The sequence below is a fragment of the Trifolium pratense genome, linkage group LG4 (genome assembly GCF_020283565.1).
Source record: "Trifolium pratense cultivar HEN17-A07 linkage group LG4, ARS_RC_1.1, whole genome shotgun sequence".
NCBI classification, from domain to species: Eukaryota; Viridiplantae; Streptophyta; class Magnoliopsida; order Fabales; family Fabaceae; genus Trifolium; species Trifolium pratense.
Window position 1 is genome coordinate 5,619,757 of NC_060062.1, and position 20,855 is coordinate 5,640,611.

General features: G+C 35.2%; 3 protein-coding genes across 12 annotated transcripts; all 3 read right to left on the reverse strand.

The window, feature by feature from the left end:
• Positions 1 to 515: 515 nt before the first annotated feature.
• LOC123921609 (protein MLN51 homolog) lies at positions 516 to 5,741 on the reverse strand. 3 transcript variants are annotated; one of them, XM_045974227.1, is made up of 12 exons: positions 4,824 to 5,741; positions 4,459 to 4,561; positions 4,101 to 4,357; positions 3,179 to 4,011; positions 2,159 to 2,255; positions 1,952 to 2,071; positions 1,770 to 1,828; positions 1,642 to 1,687; positions 1,476 to 1,546; positions 1,312 to 1,389; positions 1,066 to 1,149; positions 516 to 783 (listed from the first exon to the last, which is right to left on the reverse strand). In XM_045974227.1, the coding sequence occupies exons 1-9, from the start codon at positions 5,324 to 5,326 to the stop codon at positions 1,519 to 1,521; spliced, it is 2,046 nt and encodes a 681-aa protein (XP_045830183.1). In that variant the 5' UTR covers positions 5,327 to 5,741; the 3' UTR covers positions 516 to 783; positions 1,066 to 1,149; positions 1,312 to 1,389; positions 1,476 to 1,518. The 3 variants fall into 3 exon arrangements, with proteins under 3 accessions (XP_045830183.1, XP_045830182.1, XP_045830181.1); XM_045974226.1 differs by having other exon boundaries at positions 1,312 to 1,546; positions 4,824 to 5,702; XM_045974225.1 differs by having other exon boundaries at positions 1,476 to 1,687; positions 4,824 to 5,699.
• A 1,360-nt stretch (positions 5,742 to 7,101) lies between these two features.
• Positions 7,102 to 10,240, reverse strand: LOC123921613 (nuclear pore complex protein NUP50A). 2 transcript variants are annotated; one of them, XM_045974236.1, is made up of 2 exons: positions 10,055 to 10,240; positions 7,102 to 8,641 (listed from the first exon to the last, which is right to left on the reverse strand). In XM_045974236.1, exon 2 carries the CDS (start codon positions 8,625 to 8,627, stop codon positions 7,338 to 7,340), a length of 1,290 nt encoding a protein of 429 aa, XP_045830192.1. In that variant the 5' UTR covers positions 8,628 to 8,641; positions 10,055 to 10,240; the 3' UTR covers positions 7,102 to 7,337. The 2 variants fall into 2 exon arrangements, with proteins under 2 accessions (XP_045830192.1, XP_045830191.1); XM_045974235.1 differs by having other exon boundaries at positions 10,045 to 10,194.
• A 1,411-nt stretch (positions 10,241 to 11,651) lies between these two features.
• LOC123921611 (putative pentatricopeptide repeat-containing protein At3g47840) lies at positions 11,652 to 20,114 on the reverse strand. 7 transcript variants are annotated; one of them, XM_045974232.1, is made up of 8 exons: positions 19,152 to 19,561; positions 18,113 to 18,285; positions 15,135 to 17,209; positions 14,101 to 14,398; positions 13,360 to 13,513; positions 12,897 to 13,178; positions 12,729 to 12,813; positions 11,652 to 12,358 (listed from the first exon to the last, which is right to left on the reverse strand). In XM_045974232.1, the coding sequence occupies exons 2-3, from the start codon at positions 18,276 to 18,278 to the stop codon at positions 15,138 to 15,140; spliced, it is 2,238 nt and encodes a 745-aa protein (XP_045830188.1). In that variant the 5' UTR covers positions 18,279 to 18,285; positions 19,152 to 19,561; the 3' UTR covers positions 11,652 to 12,358; positions 12,729 to 12,813; positions 12,897 to 13,178; positions 13,360 to 13,513; positions 14,101 to 14,398; positions 15,135 to 15,137. The 7 variants fall into 7 exon arrangements, with proteins under 7 accessions (XP_045830188.1, XP_045830185.1, XP_045830190.1 ...); XM_045974229.1 differs by having other exon boundaries at positions 12,609 to 12,813; XM_045974234.1 differs by lacking the exon at positions 13,360 to 13,513 and adding an exon at positions 14,606 to 14,752.
• Positions 20,115 to 20,855: the final 741 nt, after the last annotated feature.

Here is a 20,855-nt window from a genome sequence, read left to right on the forward strand (position 1 = left end):
CTTAATAATTATTTAAAAAAATATACTTTAAAATTGAAAATATATTAATCATAAGCTTCTATTTATTATTCTTTCAAAAAATACTTTCAAACATGTGAAAGATTTCTCTATTTTTTCCCCTCTACTTCCCACCACACAAACTCAAAGCCCTCCTCCTCTCTCTTCCCTTCTCAAAATTTCAAAACAGAGCCTTAGGGTGGTGGTGCACACAATGGCTGGTGATTAATGGTGGTGGAGAAGAATGAGAATAAAGGATGTGTCCCAAAATTTGGAAAAAAAACTTCCAAATAGTGTTGGTTAGCAAATGAAATAAAAGTTCAATTACTATATACTAGCAAGGTTGGAAAAGCATACAAAATACCTTCAACCATATCTCACCATATAAATATCTCACCCATATTAATATTTATAGAGATGATATATAATTGAATACCATTTTACATTATCAAGCCATAATCAATTAACTCTTAATAATATCAATGGCCTAAGTTGCCACCATACAATAGTCTTAGACATATCCATCAAATTGTTTTCTCATATATAAGTAACAGTGAATCACAAAAAAAATAAGATGGCACAATACCAAACTATATAATCCAAATATATGTGAAAATTTTGAAAACAAAACAATCCAGTTCAAATATCACCAAAGCTTATAAAGTAAGTCTTAATCAAAGAACAAAGGTCAGAAACCAAATGGAACAAAGGAAACCTATTACATGAGCTGCTTCACAATCATTATGATTACTTTTTTCTATATATTCATAGTTCACGAGGAAAAACCTGAAAAGAAGCAAGAAATTGTTTGTTATTTCAAAAGATCGATCCATAAGGGTACCGAGTAACCAATCTCTATTCTAGAAATACTAGCAACACCACCATGGAACACACTTTATGACGCTCAATTGGATTTCTACAAGCATCAGAGTATATTTGATAAAAAATGTGTTCAATGAGGCGCTAACATATACAGGAACACCAGACACAGCACATAGACACTTATAATAATTACCTCGTAATTATTAATTAATTACTGTTACCCTCTATCATTATAATCATTCTTACCGCGTAATTAAACAAGCAACTCCCACACGTCAAACTGCGGTAACTTCAGCAATAGGGAACAGCATTTGAGCAAGTGTTATGTAACTGCAAGGGCAAAATTAGGGAAGGGAAAGAAAGGGGGGGAAAGAGTCAGATGTATGAGTACAAGCAAAATCATCATAATATTTTTGTTGAAAGGCAAAGTCTCTTCTCAATTAGACAATCACTACAAAACATTCTAAAGAATACAAGTTTTTCAGTAGCTACCTAAAATATTCTTGAAATTTATTGCAGCCCAAAGTGCTCCAGATCAAAAGCTGGAGAACAAAGGGCCTAGAGTAAGGCCTGCATAACAAAATTACCAAAACTCAGAAAATTGCAACAATACTACAAACAAAAAACCAATACTTATTATGTTGGAAATAACAAACCTTTATCTGCTTATTTCAAACAAGCTGCATCCTATATTAAACTTCACTGACCAAAATTCATCTCCGAATATCTGCATAGAGAAATTAACCAACATTCATTGAAATGAGTTACCTAATACTTAACAGTAACTAAACTATTAAATGATGGTTTTGCAAGCCAACTTGCCTGCGAGGTTTATTCTGTCTTTGTCCATACTCGTCGTTTACCAGATCTACAGACAAATAAGTCACAAATCACAATAATGTAACAAGAGGCAAATTGTGAAACTATCAAAGGGAATGAAATATATTTACCAGATTTTTGTGGTGGCTTCAATTCATTATTATTAGCTTTATTCACATTATTTTCCTTGCTGCAAAGGTTTGATAACAAAACGAAAGTTAAGATAGAAATCAAGAATCTACCAATAAGATGTTGCAATATTGAAAATGAAACTGAGATAAATTTATATATATGCCATAAAAACTTGACCAACCTTGAAGAATCAATTGCAGAGGTCTGTCCTGGTTGTCGACCGTAAGCACCGTCAACAGTAAGGTATGGTGAACAGTATTGAGCCCCTAAAGCCCCTGCAGCACCAGCCAAGACTGGTAGCCTAAACACAGATGAGACAATTACTAAGTTTAGAATTTAAGATTTTCCTATTTTAAGTAAAAGAATAACTCATAAGATATATCTGTACCATGTCATTTCTGATTTTCCAGGAACATATCCAGGGAATGCCATGCCAACAGCAGGAACTCCCATACCAGCCGGATGCTGGCCCCCAAATTGCATGACTGCATCCAACCAAAACCAAATTAAAAATAGAAAAATCAATTGCAAGCGCAAAGGAATAAAAATAACTTATTAGTCTTGTTCTACAAGAACAACAAAATTGAGTTTAGTACTGCAGTATCCTAGGTTCCTATCAACAAAGTATATTAGAACTTCAATGTATATACTAACCCTTACATGTGGGGCGCTATATCCAAAAACAAACCTATTATCCATACTTTTATTAACTTAAATATAGTGTTCTGTAATCAACAAACTTGTATTCGGCGGAAAAAAATCCAGGACCCAAACCTAAATCAAAGTATATTAGAACTTCAATGTATATACTAACCCTTACATGTGAGGCGCTATATCCAAAAACGAACCTATTATCCATATTTTAATACTTAAATATAGTGTTCTGTAATACATTTGTTTGACAAACTAGTCCAACAAAAATGCTATTATTATAATACTAACAATATAAGTTAAAAAACAAAAACACATCAAGGGTACAACAAACTCAATTGAAAAATTGTTTAAAAAGCATCTAATTCTTAATTAAAATACCAGTACATACTTTTAGATATAAAATAATTACTAACTTAGTTGAAGAAGAGAATCACAAGCTTCACCAATCTTTCTTACACCACACTCTTGAACACAATTTTTTTTATTTAAAAAAATTTAAAAAACAAATTGTATACATCTTAGAACAGCAAATAACATTACTTATCATTGTGATTAAATTAACATCAAATAATTTAGTCAAAAAATTAACATCAAATAATATTACATCATTAAATTAAATGATTTTCAAAGGACAACAATGTTAACACTTAGAATGACAATAGCAGAATAAAATTGCATTCCAACATCAGAAGTTGTCCTAACTAGACAGGATCCATAATTTCCATAACTTAGAATAATATATATATTTACGAACCTGGCAAGAAGGCAGGGAAGTTCGGGTCTCCTTGACTGATGGCCATATTTCCAGCAGCCCCCATTACCTGTGCCCCACCATAAACAAAAGGTCCCCTTCCAGCACCCTGGGGAGCTCCTCTTCCCTTCCCAACCAATGCTCCTTTGGCTTTACCTGATTCCGAGGAGGCATCCAAGTCTCCAGAATCCAGTGAATTAATTGACACAGATCTTTTTGGAGGAGATGAAGACTGAGATCCACTACCAGGTCGATGGCCAGTCTGTGGAGCAGCAGCTTGCGCAGACGTTGAAGTCCGCCCCGGTACAGAACTTCTCTGAATAGCTTGCATTTGCATTGGAGAAACTTTATTTGCTTGATTATGTGAGGGAGCATGTGGATAATTCATCTGTAATGGGATTGGTGCACCTCTCCCAGGCCCAGCAGGCCGGGGAAAAGGAGACTGAGAAGCATGCCCAGATGGTGCCAAAGGAACATTGTTCAAAGGCTTTCCAACAGATGGGCCGACAGACTCATCAATATACAACTTATCCATGCTGATGGAATCCACAACATTCTTTCCCCGATGAATTGCATTGTTTTGTTGGACTGGAAAACCCTCATTCATACCAGGGCGAATATTCCTGCTGGTGCTGCCAATTTGTACATCCTGTTTTTGTGCCAGATTAATTTCTTTGTTTGAAGAGCCTGATGGATAAAATGGTGGGGATGCATAGTTCAAATTTGAAGAAATTGAGTTTTTCTTAGCAGGCACAGGGTCAGATTCTGCATTGGATGCTGGTTTGGAAACTCTCTCTGAACTAACATGTGAGGTTTTCTCCTGAGATTTTCCAGATCTTCGAAAACAAAACAAAACTTATAAGAAATCATCTACATTATAGACATTGTGTCACCAGAAATACTGCAAAATGCATCTTGTACTTACTGTTTATTTTGCACCTGAGGAGCTGGACCATTCCTTCTGTTAGTAGGCTCATACCTTCGTGGCCCTCTTCCTTTCACAACAACCTTAGGCACCTGATTTTGATTGCTACCATCGTTATATTCTCTGTTGTTAAATTCTCTGTTGTTATATTCTCTGTCATTATATTCTCTCCTATTTCCTCGAACATGTCCCCCACGATCTGTGCCACCACGAGCTCTACCTCGCCCTCGAAAATTACCCCTAGAAGGTCTCCTCCTCTAAATTTCATACACACGTCGGCATTAAAAAAGAGTCTTAAACTAAATGAAATTTAACTAAAAAGGAATGTGTGATCACAAAGCACTTTAAGGATCATTACCTCGTCATAGCGCCTATCCTGCACTGAAATTTCCTCAAATTTATCATGTCCCCATTTCTTGTCATCTTTGGACTCCCACAATCTCCTTCCACCATGCATCCGCCTTTCAAAAGACAGAGTTAAAAGATTAAAAATAAAAAATAATACCTATGAGGCTCAAACTACCATAACACTAAAATAATTGAATGTAATCACATGTGACCTTCAATCTAAAGTGTCAATGTTACATAGAAAACAACACATTCTATGAACTAAGCTACAATATTCCAAGTCAAACTAACACTAAATATACAATCATATTTTAAACAGATTCCTAAGGTATACTATTTGCTAAAAAGCATTACAATTATGATGAAGAAAGATACCTTTGGCGGGCACCGGAATTGTCCCTGAAACGATCATCATGCATGTAAAATGCACCAGCAGTGGGAACAGCAAATGGTTCATTCTCCTTTTTCTCCTCAGTATTGACCTCAGCAGAATCTTCACCCAAAGAGGGTATAACATCACCAACAGATTCATTAACCACAATCACTGAACCATCAACACCTTTCTCCACATAAACTTCCTCATACTCTTCTTCTTCTTCTTCTTCTTCTTCAACTTCAACTTCCTCATATTCTTCTTCCTCTTCAATTTCCTCATTTTCATCATCATCATCATCGTAATCAGCAACACCACCTTCACCATCTGAATCATCAGAACGAACCCTAACACGAAGATCTTCACTCTTAACTGAATCATCATCATCTCTATCACCTTCTCTTTCTCTATCTTCTTCTTCTTCATCATCACTAGCCTTGCGTCTCCGCCTCTCGTCTTTGGGATCACTCTCGTAATCAACATCTTCTTCAACAGAATTAGCCATAATCAAACACCAAACAAAAACCCCACAAAAAACCTAGAAGTTTCCTTAGAACAACAATTCAACCAATCAAAAACCCCGAAAACAAAATTAACAACCAAATTCTAAAACCCAAAACCAACAAAGAGAAAAAGAAAATCAAAATTAATGATGAATCTAACAAATAATCAACGGAAAAACGATGAATCACTTTGAAAATGGAAAGATGGAAATTGAAAATCAATGATTGAATCGATTTGAAAATGACGAAAAAGAGATTGTGAAGCGAGGGAAAGGAGAAGGGAATTGGAACCCTAAATGGAGAAATTGAAGGGAGGGATTGTGGGATCTGAAACCCTAGATTTGATTGTTTTCAGATTTTGGGGAGAAGTTGTTAAGTTAAAATAGAAGATTATTATTACGTGCGAAGTAATTATCTGAATAGTTAGGGGTAATTTGGGTAATTTGTATTTCGGATCTCGTGATTCGTCAACTACGGTCACGTGACTAGCTTCCGTCACACGAAAAAAAGCACCGCACGCATCAGTTGAATCACAAAGTTTTGATACGTACCCTACAAGGTTTATTTTTATTTTTATTGAGGATTGATTATAAGATATTTATGTTTGGTAAAAAATAGGGGATAGTCGATTCGTTAAGTTATAGCGGATAGTTTATAAACTACTCTAGTTTTTAGCTTATAGCATATAAATTAGTTGAAAAAATTTGTAGTGTTTTTATAAAATTAGCGGTTGAACTAACTTATAGATATAAAATGACATAAAAGAATTATGTTTAATATAAAATTTTTTCAATTAAGATGAGAATAATATTGGAAGAAAAAATAATAAACTATAAACTCATAAAGGGTCATGTTAACTTGTGCCCTAAGGGCACATGTTAAGCTACCTAAAAATAGAAATATAGCATTTAATGATACAAAGAATTTAATGTTTAGATAATTGAATACACCACAAGTTCAATAAATTTTTTCCACATTTATCTTCTTAACATGTGCCCTTAAGGGCACAAGTTAACATTCTCCTTTAACTTATAAGTTTTTTTTTAAGACTTATGGTCCATTTGGCCCAGTTTTTTTTTGAAGACTTACGGTTTATTTGAAACTCACAAATAAATGAATGACTATGAATTCGAATTCAAGGCATGAAGGATATTCAGCTTAATAATAAGTTTTCTTACATTCAAAAAGCCTAGTAACATACTAATTCACTCACCAAGTGTGAATTTTTTTTTATTGCGGGTCGGAATCCCCAATATATTAATTATCCCAGAATCTTTTTACCACAGTTTTCATAGATACACTTATAAATAAAAATTATGTGTATACTTCAAGTTCATCTGCAACCATGTGAACAACTGGAACAACCTCATTCTCATCACCACAAGCAACAACTCGGACATTTATATAAAACTATAGTTGTTTGTGTATCTTCGAATGACACAAAATTAGCATTTTTATGAATGTGTGCATCTTAAATGACACTGAAGAGCTTCCTAAAAAAGTGTTTGTTGAATTGTTTGAAATGTGGATAATAGATTTGGATTATTTTACCAAAATATTGTACTTAATATTTCAAAACCTTCAATACTATCATATACTAAAAAAATCAAAAGAGCACTCATTATAATTTTCTTTGAAATTAGAAATATGATTGGCTTAGTGCATTTCAGTAAACCCAGTTATTATAACAAACATGCACTTATTATCATCAGTTTGGCAAACCATCTGAGGAGTTGGTTCATCCAAGAACTTAACTCATACTACTTAATGTCAGAAATTTAAACAACACTGTATATAATTTTCACGATCGAATATTCTGTATTATAGATCCAAGATTTATCCAGGACATTAAAACTCTACCACCTGCTGCAAGTTTGACTCAAAATAAAGTACAACAAGTCTCAAAGATGATTAACTCCGTGATACAAAGGCACAATAACAATAAAACAACAGCTAAGATGACTGACCGACTTTGTGAGAAAATTGGTATGATGTGGGTGTGGGACATATAGCTCAAACATCAGAAGCCTTGGGAGAATTTTCTGGTGTTTTCACAATTGTAGATGCCTCTCCCTTATGTGCTGTGATAGCAGCCTTAAAATCCTCTACTATGGATCCATCCTTGAACTTCAATGCAAATGTTGAAAGACCGGCTTTCCCTTCAGTTGCACAGGCAAAGGTAACACCTTTCTTCTCCATGTTTGTGAGCTTCATTTCAGGGTAAAGACGTGCATTTAAAATCAATCTGTAATTACCCTTAGACCTCATAAGAACTCTGGCCTTCTTTTCTGTTCCACTAGTTACATTCACCTTCACCTCACCCTTTCCACGTTCCTTCCAACCTCCATCTGCAAATTCAAACAACACTGAATCTGCATTAAAAACCACTTCCTCATTTTCTTCGCCAGTTTCAACGACGACTTCCTGCAGTGTTTCAATCTTGGAAACAGAAGATGCTCCTGACGACCCAAAACCAGAACTCCCAGTGTTGGATAAACCAAGACCCAAAGGCTGGTCAGTTTTCAATCCAAAAATAGAACCAGGACCACTGCCTAAAGCAGACCCATCGTTTGTTGAAGTCCCGAATGAAAACAAGGAAGAAGAAAATCCAGTTCCAGCAAGACCTGTGAAGGCATTTTGACTACTCGAAAGCTGTTGAAATGATTTGAAAGGACCACCTTCAGCAGTAGGCTCGTCACTTACTTTGTTATCTTCCTTGTCCTTGCTTTCACTATTTCCGTTCTTATCATTGTTCTCGGTATTTTTTTCTTCCGTAGATGGTTCTTTGTTGATCTCATCGGAACTCTCCTTATTGGTAGCTTCCTTCTTATCCTCATTCTCAATCTTACTTCCATCCTTAATCTCTTCATTATCTACCTTAGAGTTGTCACTCTCCTTCTCCACAAGCTCCTTACCTGCATTGTCTTTTTCTGCAGCGTCGTTATTTGAAGTAGATTTGTTTTCCACCTCAAGAGTTTTGCTTTCTGGCTGCTTAGTTTCTTCGTCTTTAGCTTTCTCTGGTTCAGTTTCAGCAGTAGCTTCAATGGGCTTGACACTGGATTCAGTAGGAGCAGCCAAGCGTATTCCAGCGAAAGGGTTTGAAGAAGGGGCAGAATTAGTATGTTGGCGACGTGCTACTTTGATGATTCTTCTGGTTGCCAGAACCTCATCACTGGCTTTCTTGAAAGTCCCAGCTTCAAGGTCAACGTCATCTTCCTCATCGTCAATAGGAGTGTCTTTGGTGAGCTCCCGTCCAGCAGCCCTTTTCTTTGTCGACTGTAGGGCATTCTCAGCATCCGCCATTACAGAAAGAATTTCTATTTCCACGAGTTTCAATACAACAAGAATTGCAGTCAGAAACTACAGTATGCATTAGACACAAGAGTAAACTAAGCTATATGGATGACTGTAATGGGGTGTGTGTGTGTGTGTGCGTGTCCAAAAGTTACAGAAACATACTAGAAAGGCCTAACACGTTAAAAATCAGCTCAGAAAACCCATTAAGATGATATTCACAAGGAAACCATAAAATCAGACATTAAACTTTGTCGGTACGATGTAAATATAAAATAACAATCACAACCAAGAACCCAACCCAATAGGATCACTGATCACTTAAATGTTCAACTACTATAACAAAATGGTAAAAACCATTATAATAAATCACAGAACTTTGTTAATTCAAACATATCAACCCAGCATCCTCCTTTACAGAAAGAGCTTCTATTTACCCAAATTTCAGTACCATAAGAATTGCATTCAGAAAGTACAGTATTCATTTCATTCAATGTAATAGTACACTAAGCTACATGGGTGATGGTATGTGTCAGTGCACGCGTGCATGTGTATAAGTATACCAAAGTTACAAACACATTATAATAAAATATCCCAGAACATGCTAAAAATCAACACAGAAATCCCATTAAGATGACATTGACGATGAAAGGATTAAAACTAGAGTGATGCTATTTAAACATTAAAAATTTAAAACCATATTTCTACATCATATAAATATACACCACCCATTGAAGTGACTCAGAAAATAAAGTAATTAAAAAACTAAAATGTATCCCAATTGTATCCATATACACAGTGTTGGACAACAATTTTCATAAGTTTGTTTCACCTTAGCTTCATAAGTTCTCCAATATAGCTTATGAAAAAAGCTCTGTAGCATATATAAACAACTCATCATTATTTTATCTTTTGCTATAAAAATAGCTTAGGTAATCTTCTACATAAACAATTATCATTATAAGCGCTTGGGCTTTAAGCTGCAAATAAGCAGTTTATCCAAACAGCCCCTAAAAACCAGCTTAGAAATCTCATGTTACGTTGACAACTAAACCTAAAAACAAAATAACACAAACCGGGAAGTATAGCAACTTAAAAACCCTATTAAAAACCAGAAAAAAGTGAAATCTACAAATTAAACAGCATACACCAAATTATTCCTACCTAAACTACCAAAGTTTCAACAACAATCTTAACAACAAAAATAAATTTCAAGAATTTGTTTTGAGCTAAATCTAAATCAGTCTCAGATTAATAAAATCATGATTATTATCATCTATATAAAACTATGATACTATTGTATAAATTTATTATAGCATTCTACAATTTCTAAACATATAAATAACAAAATTGAAACAATTGAAGAAACGGGTAAGTTTAACAATCGCGGTGCAGAAAATTCGAAAAAAAAGAAGAGGAAGGAAACCTTGTCACACCGTTTGTGGCGGCCGGCGGGAGATTCCGGGCGGTAAAGTTGAGTTATGCGACTCCGATTGAAGGGCAACGATTTGATGGAGCGCTCTTAGTTTTTTTTTTGTCTTAGGGTTTTGATGATTTGTTAACGATGAATGAAATCAAAATTTTGATTATTTTTGTTGGGCTTTTTCAAAAATATGTGGGTTGGGCTTTTTCAAAAATATGTGGATTGGGATTATAATCCAATTTGCTATTTTTGTTGGGATTTACTTTTGTCACCTTACCGGTTACTCACATGCGCTATGTCTTTCCCTTTTTACCCTTCCGCTACTTAAGTAACGGACATTATAAAAATGAGAATTTCTAAAAAAATGGCGTCCACTACTTAAGTAGTGAACGTTATAAAGGTAGGTGGGGGTGTTCGCTACTTAAGTAACGAATGGGGGTATTTTTGTAAATTTGAGGGCGCGCGCCAGAATGAGGAGGGTGGCAAAAGGAGATCTCATTTTTGTTTGAAAATGCTCTTTAGGCCCTACATTGCTCACAAGCTTCCTGCATTTCCAACAATTTTTATTTTTTTTTTACAAATGGGAAGTTATGTTTTGAAGTTACGTTCAGATGAGTTTGGGAAGTTATCTTAACACTCTTTCAGATTGGAAAATATATGTTAGCTTGTAGCTTTTGTACTTTCACCATATCAATCACTTTGTCTTTAGACAACCTTAAGACGTGGTTAAGCAGTATATTCATCTCACCAGCAAGAAGATGAAAGTTATTTGTCTCAAGATGCCACCTCTCAGTGAGTGTCATGCATATGTTGTGATCAATCTGATTATAAAGACCAAAGATCTTCGCTACATCCCAAAACTATTGGACATTACGAGAGGTCCTGAAATTTCTCATTTTTACCATTTACCATGTTGACCCTGAATTGACCAATTCAATAGGTATGGATATAAATGAAAGGATATGTCTTTACTATTTTTAGAGAAATAAAATGTTCAAATTTATATTGAATTAACATGACATTAGAATGCTACATGATTTTTATGCGTCATTATAGATTCTCATGTGATCATAGTAGTAGTTGTTTGACTTGAAGTTAGTATGAGCCTACATCAAAAAAATTGCAAGTTTGAAGACTATCAAACATTGTTTGTAATAAGAGGTTGGGACTACAACTAGGTATGCAAAGTGTGCGTGTGGTGTAGTTAAGATTCATCTCCTTCCACATAACATGAACTATGTCTTAGGCTTCTCAATCAATCAAGTGATCGTGGAAATGTACGACCATGCTAGAATGAAACACCATGTGATATTGAGTTCATTAGTATATGTGTTTACTCAAAGATCTAGAATTTAATATTTGGCCGACACATGGAAATGTTGGGATAGGACAATACCGTATATGGATTTTAATTATCTCAAGATTAATTTTCGCAGTTGCGCTGAGGAATACCTTAGTTTTTACCAAGTTTTAAAACTAAGCATTTTCACATGTCTACTAAAAAGACAATTATTCATATTTTCATAATATTACCAAGATGGTCATGTGTGATGCGAGTTTTAAATATTTGTGTTTCTTAAGCATTTGAACATATGTTGAGAGATCAATCCTTTACATAGATATCGGTTATTATTGAGGGATTACGGTTTAGTCTATACAGTAGTATTTGAAAGATACTTTAGTTTACAAAAACAAAAAAATTGGGAACCCCCTCAAGGAAAATAGCAAGCATTCAAGCATCTAGACAACATATATTAAAGATTAGTACAACTCCTTTCTGGTTCGTTGCATTTTTTTTTCCTTTCTGGTTTAGCTGCTTCGACAATTCCTCCATTGAAAATGTTGCACGACAATATACATATGAATGCAGAGTCATTAATGGTGCATAAGATACTTGTAAGGGACTTGAACAAGTTTGAGATATCATTCTCAAACAATTTGACTAGTGATTGAAGAATACGAGTTGTTTGAGATGCACTAATAATCTCCCTTTAAAGGAGGGAAAAAAGTTGTGAGTGGTTCTTCTAACTCTCACATTTGATATTAGGCACTATTAGTCTTCACTACTTCATTGATTCTTTACATTTGAAATGTACTTTCAAGGATCAACTCTTTCACTTGAGAGTGACAACCACGTGGAAGTCGCTGCAAAGAGACATCATCATGGCTCCGAGCTCTGCTGCCATATGTAATCCACAAATGCAAACTTCATACCAGGCTTGTTATTCAGAAGGTAGAAAAAGGAAACTGATAGTGTTCAACCACAACGCATCGTCCATTCTCAAGGACGAACTCCCTTTTATATTGTATGAACCATCTGCATGTATTGTGCCATTTGAATTCAGACAGCTCCGCAACCAAGAAATCATCAATTATGTTAAGTCAAAACAATGCAAATATGCTGAATTGGTTGACCATTATCAATTGAGTGTCTCTTAAAGTTATAAATTATAAGTAAATTATTACTGTACTTGACCATGTGCCACAATCAGAGACATCGTCTTCAATAAACAACTATTAGTTTAGGTTGTGTATAATATACAACATGTGCAAAGGGTATTCTGTACCTAGCTTCACAGTGAAGAGATTTGGAAGCACAAACAACAAGCAACAAACCGAGGTGATGGTAGGAAGCAGAAAAAATGCGACCATGGAGAACAAAGCACTACTAATTTGCTTGAACAAACCTCAGTGATGCAAATCCACACACAGCAACATCGTTGGTCTTTAGGAAGAGTTGCAAGTTTTAAATACTCCCCAGCCATCTTCTAACTGCAACAGATAATACAGGGAAAAAATTGAGTGCCTCCAAAACCATTACTTACAAGGACAGTAATAAATATTCAAAGTCTTACCCATGCATTATAGTCAGCATCTACAACTCAAGGAGATCTTTGGGAGTTTTGAAGGGGGGTAGAGTGTTTGTGAATGGATTGATGGATTGATCTGGAATGATTGAGTAGAATACTACTACTGTTAACAGAACCTCATCACTGCCTCTCCATAAGTTCCAGTAGCAAGGTAATGGCAATCTTTCTCATAGTGATGAGGAGTGTCTCGGCCAAGCTCCTGTTCAGCTGCCCTTTTCTTTGATGACGGAAAGGTGTTCTCAGCATCCTCCATTGAAGTAAAAACTTCTATTACCCGAAATTTCAGCACAACAACAAGAATTACGGTCAGAAGGTACAGTATGCATTCAACGTAAGAATAAACTAAGCTATATGGATGACTGTAAGTGTGTGTGTCTCTATATATAATTCTAACATGCACAACAGCACAAGTAACATAGGTGTTGCATCCTGCACACTATTCATTTACCATTGGATCAAGGAGGTGCATCATAGTCAATAGTACACTCTCCTTCCCCATCTCCCTTTCTAGGACACCAGTTTTTTTTCTTCATAATTTCATGTACATGTCTGGAAACTTATTTTTACTATTCAAACCTCCCCTTTGGATTGTGCCTTAAACTCTGAATATAAAAAAGCATATCACAAGTCAGCCATCAGTGAAGATACATGAAGAAACACAATAACGACGGTAATTGAAGCCAAAGAACTGATTAAGCTAACTTCTTCAAGTATAGATTAAAGACTACACAATGATAGTTCCATAATAAAATACATTATCTCTTATCATTTAACTTTTGAACTCAAAACTAAAAAAATTACATATTATATTTTTGTCAAGTAATCCGAGTTGAGCTGGATGGACCCATATAAGGGGAGGAAACTCTAACAACACCTATTTTTCCATCATCCCGGACCTTGATAAAGGAAATCCAAGCTCCTCACCACTTGAGGCAGTAATAAATGTTTTCAAATTACATAATAAAACCTAACCTCATTTAAAAAATACTCATTTATACCCAGATCATATACTACACAAGAATGGTGATGACCGATTGAATCCTATAAAACAATAACAGGCTTTATGTATACAGTATCAAAACATTATAAAATGGTCGGGTTTAATAAAAATGAAAACAAATGAAGAATGAGATAACTATATCAAATTGCCTGAATTGCTAAATACACATGTGCAAAGGATATTCCGTACCTAGGTTCACAGTGGAGAGATTTGGAAGCGCAAACAACAAGCAACAAACCAAGGTGATGGTAGCATGCAGAAAAATGCGACCATGGAGAATAAAGCACTACTAATTTGTTTGAACAAACCTCAGTGATGCAAATCCACACACAGCAACATTGTTCTTCCCTTGCTCTTAAGGATGTATTAATATTCCTTCAGCATCTCAATAAAGAACAATATAGAAGCAAAAATCCACTCAAATCCATTGCATCATGTTTTAAATACTCCCCAGCCATCTTCTAACTGCAACAGATAATACAGTGAGCTGCGAAAGGAAATAAAAACAAACATCAGGTGCCTCCAAAACTTACTGAATATGACAATAATAAATAAATATGCAAAGCCTTAACCATGCATTAGAGTCAACATCTACAACTCAAGGAGATCTTTAGGAGTTTTGAAGGGGAGTGGAGTGGAGTGTTTGTGAATGGATTGATCTGGAATGGGATTGAGTAGAATAACAGAACCTCACCACAGTCTCTCTTTAAAGTTCCAGTAGCAAGGTAACAGGAATCTTCCTCATTGTGGTGAGGAGTGTCTCAGCTGAGCTCCTGTTCAGAAGCCCTTTTCTTTGATGACGGAAAGGTGTTCGCAGCATCCTCCATTGAAGTAAAAACTTCTATTACCCAAAATTTCAGTTCAACTAAAATTACGGTCAGAAGGGTACAGTATACATTCAACGTAAGAGGAGGTGTTGCATAACAGCACAAGTAACATAGGTGTTGCATCCTGCACAATATTCATTTGCCATCGTATAGAGGAGGTGCATCATAGGCAATGGTACACACTAATTCTAACTTGCACAACAGCACAAGTAACATAGGTGTTGCATCCTGCACAATATTCATTTGCCATCGTATAGAGGAGGTGCATCATAGGCAATGGTACACTCTCCTTCCCCATCTCCCTTTCTAGGACACCAGTTTTTTTGCCTTCATACTTTCATGTACATGTCTGCAAACTTATTTTTATTATTATTAAAAAAAATGAACAAACAATACCTTCTAATCTTCAACATCTTCTACAATAGAACCTAAATCCAGCCTAGCGTCTCCTATACTCATGCTTAGTAATTCCAAAATGGTTGTTATATGTTCACTTAGCGGATGAGATTGATCCCCAGCAACAAATGTATTTAATTGATCATTGACATTAATCCAAGACCATCCTGGCTCCTTTATTATTCCTTTTGACTTCATTAACTTCCTGAAATGTGCCGCTTCCTTCCATCTTCCACTGGCAGAATATATGTTAGCAATAGTGATGTAAGTTCCGGCAGAATTTGGATCCAAGCGAAGTATATGTTCTGCTGCCCAACTTCCCCGGTCAACATCACCATGATCCTTACATGCTCTGAGTAAGGTAGACCATACAACATCATCACAAGGGAATGGCATGTTTCGTACCATATGCTCAGCCTCACTCAACCGCCCTGCTCTGCATAGAAGATCAATCATGCAACCGTAGTGCTCTTTTGAAGGAGTGATTCGGTATGCATTAGTCATTAACTTTAAGTAGTAGAAACCAAGATCAACCAATCCAGCATGGTTACAAGCAGTCAGAACCCCAATAAACGTCACATAGTCCGGCGTTAAACCAACACGGGAAATATTCTCAAACAAGCTAATAGCCTCTTGGCTGTAACCATGTTCCGCATACCCATTAATCATTGCAGTCCATGATATGATATCGTTAATGTTTATACCATTAAAAACTTTTGAAGCCTCTTGTAGATTTCCACTTCTTGAATACATACTAATTAGAGCACTATGAACCATTGCTTCATGATCTAAACCAATGCACAGGGCATGAGCATGCACCTGCTTACCTTGCTCCAGAAGTGCCATGCTTCCACAAACACTCAGCACACTAGCAAGAGCAAATTCATTTGGTTTCGGTCCTTCCCTTCTCATCCATGATAGATAGTTGAAAGCTTCTTTTGCGTGATTTCCTTGAGAATAAACAGAAATTATAGTGCTCCAAGAAATAATATCTTTCCTACTCATACCATGAAATACCAATGAAGCTTCCCGTAACAGCCCACATTTCGAATAAAGAGTGATGATGGAATTTGCCACCGACAAGGCATCTACCAAACCTAGACGCAATACATGGCCATGTATTTGCTCCCCGCATCCAGAAACAGCAAGACTGGCACAAGCAGAAATTATGGATGCAAAAGTATACTCATTGGGACTGACATTGGATTTCCTCATTCTTTTAAATGCATTCAATGCTTGTTCTTCTTCACCCATTTGTACATAAGTTGTGATAAGGTTCGTCCATGAAACTACATCTGGAATCCTCGTTTTTCCAAATAATTGCATTACATAGTCTGGTTTTCCACATTTATTATACATGGTACCAAGAGTATTAACAACAAACGCAGTTTCATTGAACCCTTGTTTTATTGTTTGTGCATGTATGGCTTTCCCATGATGCAACATACCTGAATCAGCAGATGCCTTTAAAGCAATGGCAAATGTATGTGAATCATAGCCCACTTTTGATCTCCACATTTCAGAAAAGTACAACAGTCCCTCCAAACGGTAACCAGCATGTACAAGCCCCACAATAATTGCAGTCCATGATACTACATTTCTTGTTGTCATTTTTTCAAAGACACTGCGACCTTGTTCTGTTTCTCCTACTTTCATGTACATGTCTACAAGGGCACTGCTGACAAAAACAGAGTTTATCAAACCAGATTTCACTGAAAATCCATGCAATAATTCTCCAAAATATATATTCATGCCAAGTGCACAAGCCTTGAGGGTAACACTTACAACAAATTGATCCTTTTGAAGTCCAGAGTCGACCCACATATTTGAGAATAAGATCAATGCTTCATTCGAGTCTGCGGCATTGACATAACCCGCTATTAAATTTGTCCATGATATCTCATCTCTGTGAGCCATTTTATTAAACATATCCCTGGCTTCACAAATTTTTCCCAGTTTCATTAGTTGCTTCAATTGAGAGTTAAGTTCAGGCATATTAGGCACATAAAAGGCAGTTGGAGATCGCTGTTCCAGTTTCCCCTCCCAGATCATATCTCTTCTTTCAATGGCAGTTCCTGCATATATATACTAATCTACATAACGTTGAAACTTGGTATAGAAACACGAATACCTTAAAATTACCATGCAAAGCTTACATGAATACTTAACAACTATTATTAATTAATCCATAATTCGATCAACTGAAGCATTAAGAGAAGACTTTTTAAAGTCAGGTTGCTATTAAATCCTTACAGATGGAAATATGCCATAATCTGAAATCAGAAAGAAAAATCCCTCAAACAAAACCATATTGTAATTTTGTTAAATTTAGGCGCATACAAAAAGCCATGCTCAAATCAATAAAATAAACTAATACTAGACCTAATTAGAGTTCAAATGACAAAAGTTAATAGTACTCAACAGAAGATGACACCAACTTGATCAAAATCTTCCACTTTAAAAGTAAAACGAAGTAGGAGAGAAAATTTAGCACATAACACTAGACAGTGATACAAAGTGTTACCTAATTCCTTCAGTAACCATAAGTTAAAAAAAACTAAAATATATGCATAACAAATATATCATAGAAAAGACAATAAAAGTCTCACACAAAACAATAGAGTAAATAGACATTTCGGTCTTTCAATGTGTAAGTCATTGTCACTATAGCCGTTGAGTGTATCCAAATTATAACACAAAACATGTATCTTTTGCTAGTCAATTTGGTCCTCATATTTGTCTTTCGTTGGTTAGTTTGGTCCTAGATGTGTCATCCGTTAGTCAATTTGTTCTACGAAACTACTAACAGAAGGCATGCTTTTTCTTTTTTTAATTTTGATTGATGCATTTAGAACTATATTGACACAGCCTCACACTTAGGATCAAAATAATTGTTTACTCAAACAATAAAACACACACTCATATATTGTTACATTATGCTAGGGCAATTCATTCATTCAAAAAATAAAATAAAGCACCTGGATAGACATAATTGAGAGGTGGGTCGAGGTTCCTTGAGCATAGAGGAGTGTTTTCATTGAGATAAAATGAATCAGCAAGGGCAAGGCCAGGAGAAGAAGTATAACAGCGATACACCCAAACACGTCGCGTAAAGCCGTCGAAGAGTTTCGGTAAAATGTGCATCCTTTCTCTGGTTTGGAAATGAAACATAGATTCCCAAAATCAATTTTTATGATTATTTTTATTTATAATAATAAAAATAAGGTTGCATATATGTACAAGACAGTAGGGAAAAAAATCTGGTGTGACAGGAAGGGAGATGAAGAAACAGTGGACCAGAGGGTGCAAAATATTTAACTACAATTAATAATAATATTTATTATAGATATAAAAATAAAAAACACAAATCTTAAAATAATTTTCACCTACAATTTGAAATTGAACTGCCAGATTAATTGGGAGCAAAACATACATGACCAAAGATGAATTCTGAAACCAAATTTAGTAGGATTACGCCCCAAATTTTCATCTAAATACATACTAAATCAACCCATTTAGTAAAGCAGAATGCTCATAATTTAGAAATTCAAACTAAGCATGAACAACTCCTACAATATCATTAATTTCTAATTCTCAATTAACATCACCTAAATTTTAATTTCAACCACATAACAATAGCTTCATGGATTTCTAGTATGCCCATTTATCAAACACTTTGAAGTAAAGATGATTGATGTATGTTTGGTTTCAATTATGGTTAGGGCGAAATTGATTCCAGAGGTGTATAATTGATTTTGGCATGTTTGGATGTACTCCAATAGAATTAATGCTAACTTGAAGCCAAGATTTGTAGCTTTTGACACTAAACATGATTTATTGTTCAATCCACTTTAACATGAATTTATCCAAACATTGTTCAATAGCATCATGGAATTCTAGTATGCCCATTTATCAACAAATATTATCTTATCTACTTGCAAACAATTTATAGCCATTAGTAGCATGTTCTTCTCAAAATCAACATGAACAAACTCACTGTGACATTTCAACAAATACCTTGTGTGTAAAACTCTCACAAGTTTGTACCAGATTTGAGGGAATTTGCACCAGCTGGAAGAACCAATGCAGAATCAGAAACAAGTATTAACTCGGCGCTCAACAGGTGGCGAGCGAGAACGACAGCAACAGTGAGTTGAATGCGGTTGCACGGTCAGGTTGGGAACTGAGGTATGGGAGAAGAAGCAACATCACGCACACAGAGCAGAGAAAACAGAGCAATTCATTGTTGATACTTGAATTTAAATAGTGATCCTACCTAGCTTGACATACACAAAATATACAAACACCTTTCACACAAATCACTTTTCAATTCTCACAAGCTTGGTAGTTGATTATTTTAGATAAAATGCATTGTCTTGGAAATATTAAATTTCCCTAGTACAGTAAGATAATTGTAACTTGACCAAAATCAGGTACACTAAGAAAATAATTTGAATATGTACCATAGAAACTTCCTCTATATATATAACATAATTTTAAAAAAAAAGTTGTTAAAAGTTGGCATTTTGATAAAAATCTTTTTACAAATACATTAAATGACAACTATTTGATTACATAATCACAATTGTCAAAAAATTCTATAGAGTTAGTTTAGTTGATTTACTCTTTAAGATCTTATAATTCAACAATTGGATTGGTGAAATATAAAATATATAATGAGTTACTAAGAAGAGTAATTTTACGTGAAGTAAGTCAAAATCCCTCCTCTATAGCCAGTCGAGTTTATTAAACAGCATGTCAATAGCTGGAGCAGTCATATTTTTAGCTAACTTACCATTTTTCTATTGACAGTCACTCATTTATTGATCATCATATTATTGCTAATGAAATGAATAAAATTTATGTTAAGAAAAAAAAAACAGAATGGAGGTGGGACAAATTTTTAGCAAGGAGTTAAAGGTGGTTAGGGCAAACCACCCCTGATCCGCCCGATTGCCATACCTTCATACCCAACTTATCAATAAAGGCTTTTGTATATGGGCTTTGTCTAATGTGAACTAGTGGATGATGTCTTTCATCATGCACAAGTAACTTTTTAACCTTTAGATTTTGTAATATTTGATCCAAGGGTCAAGATTTTATCAACCATTAAGTCATTAACAAGTCACTTAAAGGTCACATTTTTTAACAATATGAAATTCTATTTCAACCCCCACTGTTAGCTGGTTTCAATTTTAGACAAATGGGTTACAATTGAAAATACTCATAAGAGAAGTTCAAAGGGTTGAAAATGCAAGAGGGTATTGGATGCTTGAAATCTTTGCAAAAGCTTTAGTTTTTGGAAGCAGATCATGGTGGAATAGTCCTTATGCAAGAGCTCAAAATGTTGAAATAGGCATAAGATGTGTGAAGACAGAACATGGAAATGAATTATGTGTTGCAATACAAGAGATGGAATTCCTTGAATCTCTAAATATTACTGCTAAAGACGGGGAAGAAATGAACTTGGATTTGGCACCAGCTCCATGCAATCTTAGAGTGGTCAATTTGAAAGCTAGACTAACCACGTTACCTAATTGGATTCACCGTACTGAAATTCTATCTGAAATATTTCTTCCAATCTCATTCCATTAAAATGTCTCATTTAATTTCTTTCTTACAATCCTCCATATCCCATTGATATGAACAAGACATTTTAGATCTGAGATTTACTTTTGCTATGAACACAGTCATTTAAATTCTTTCTTCATATCCTCCATA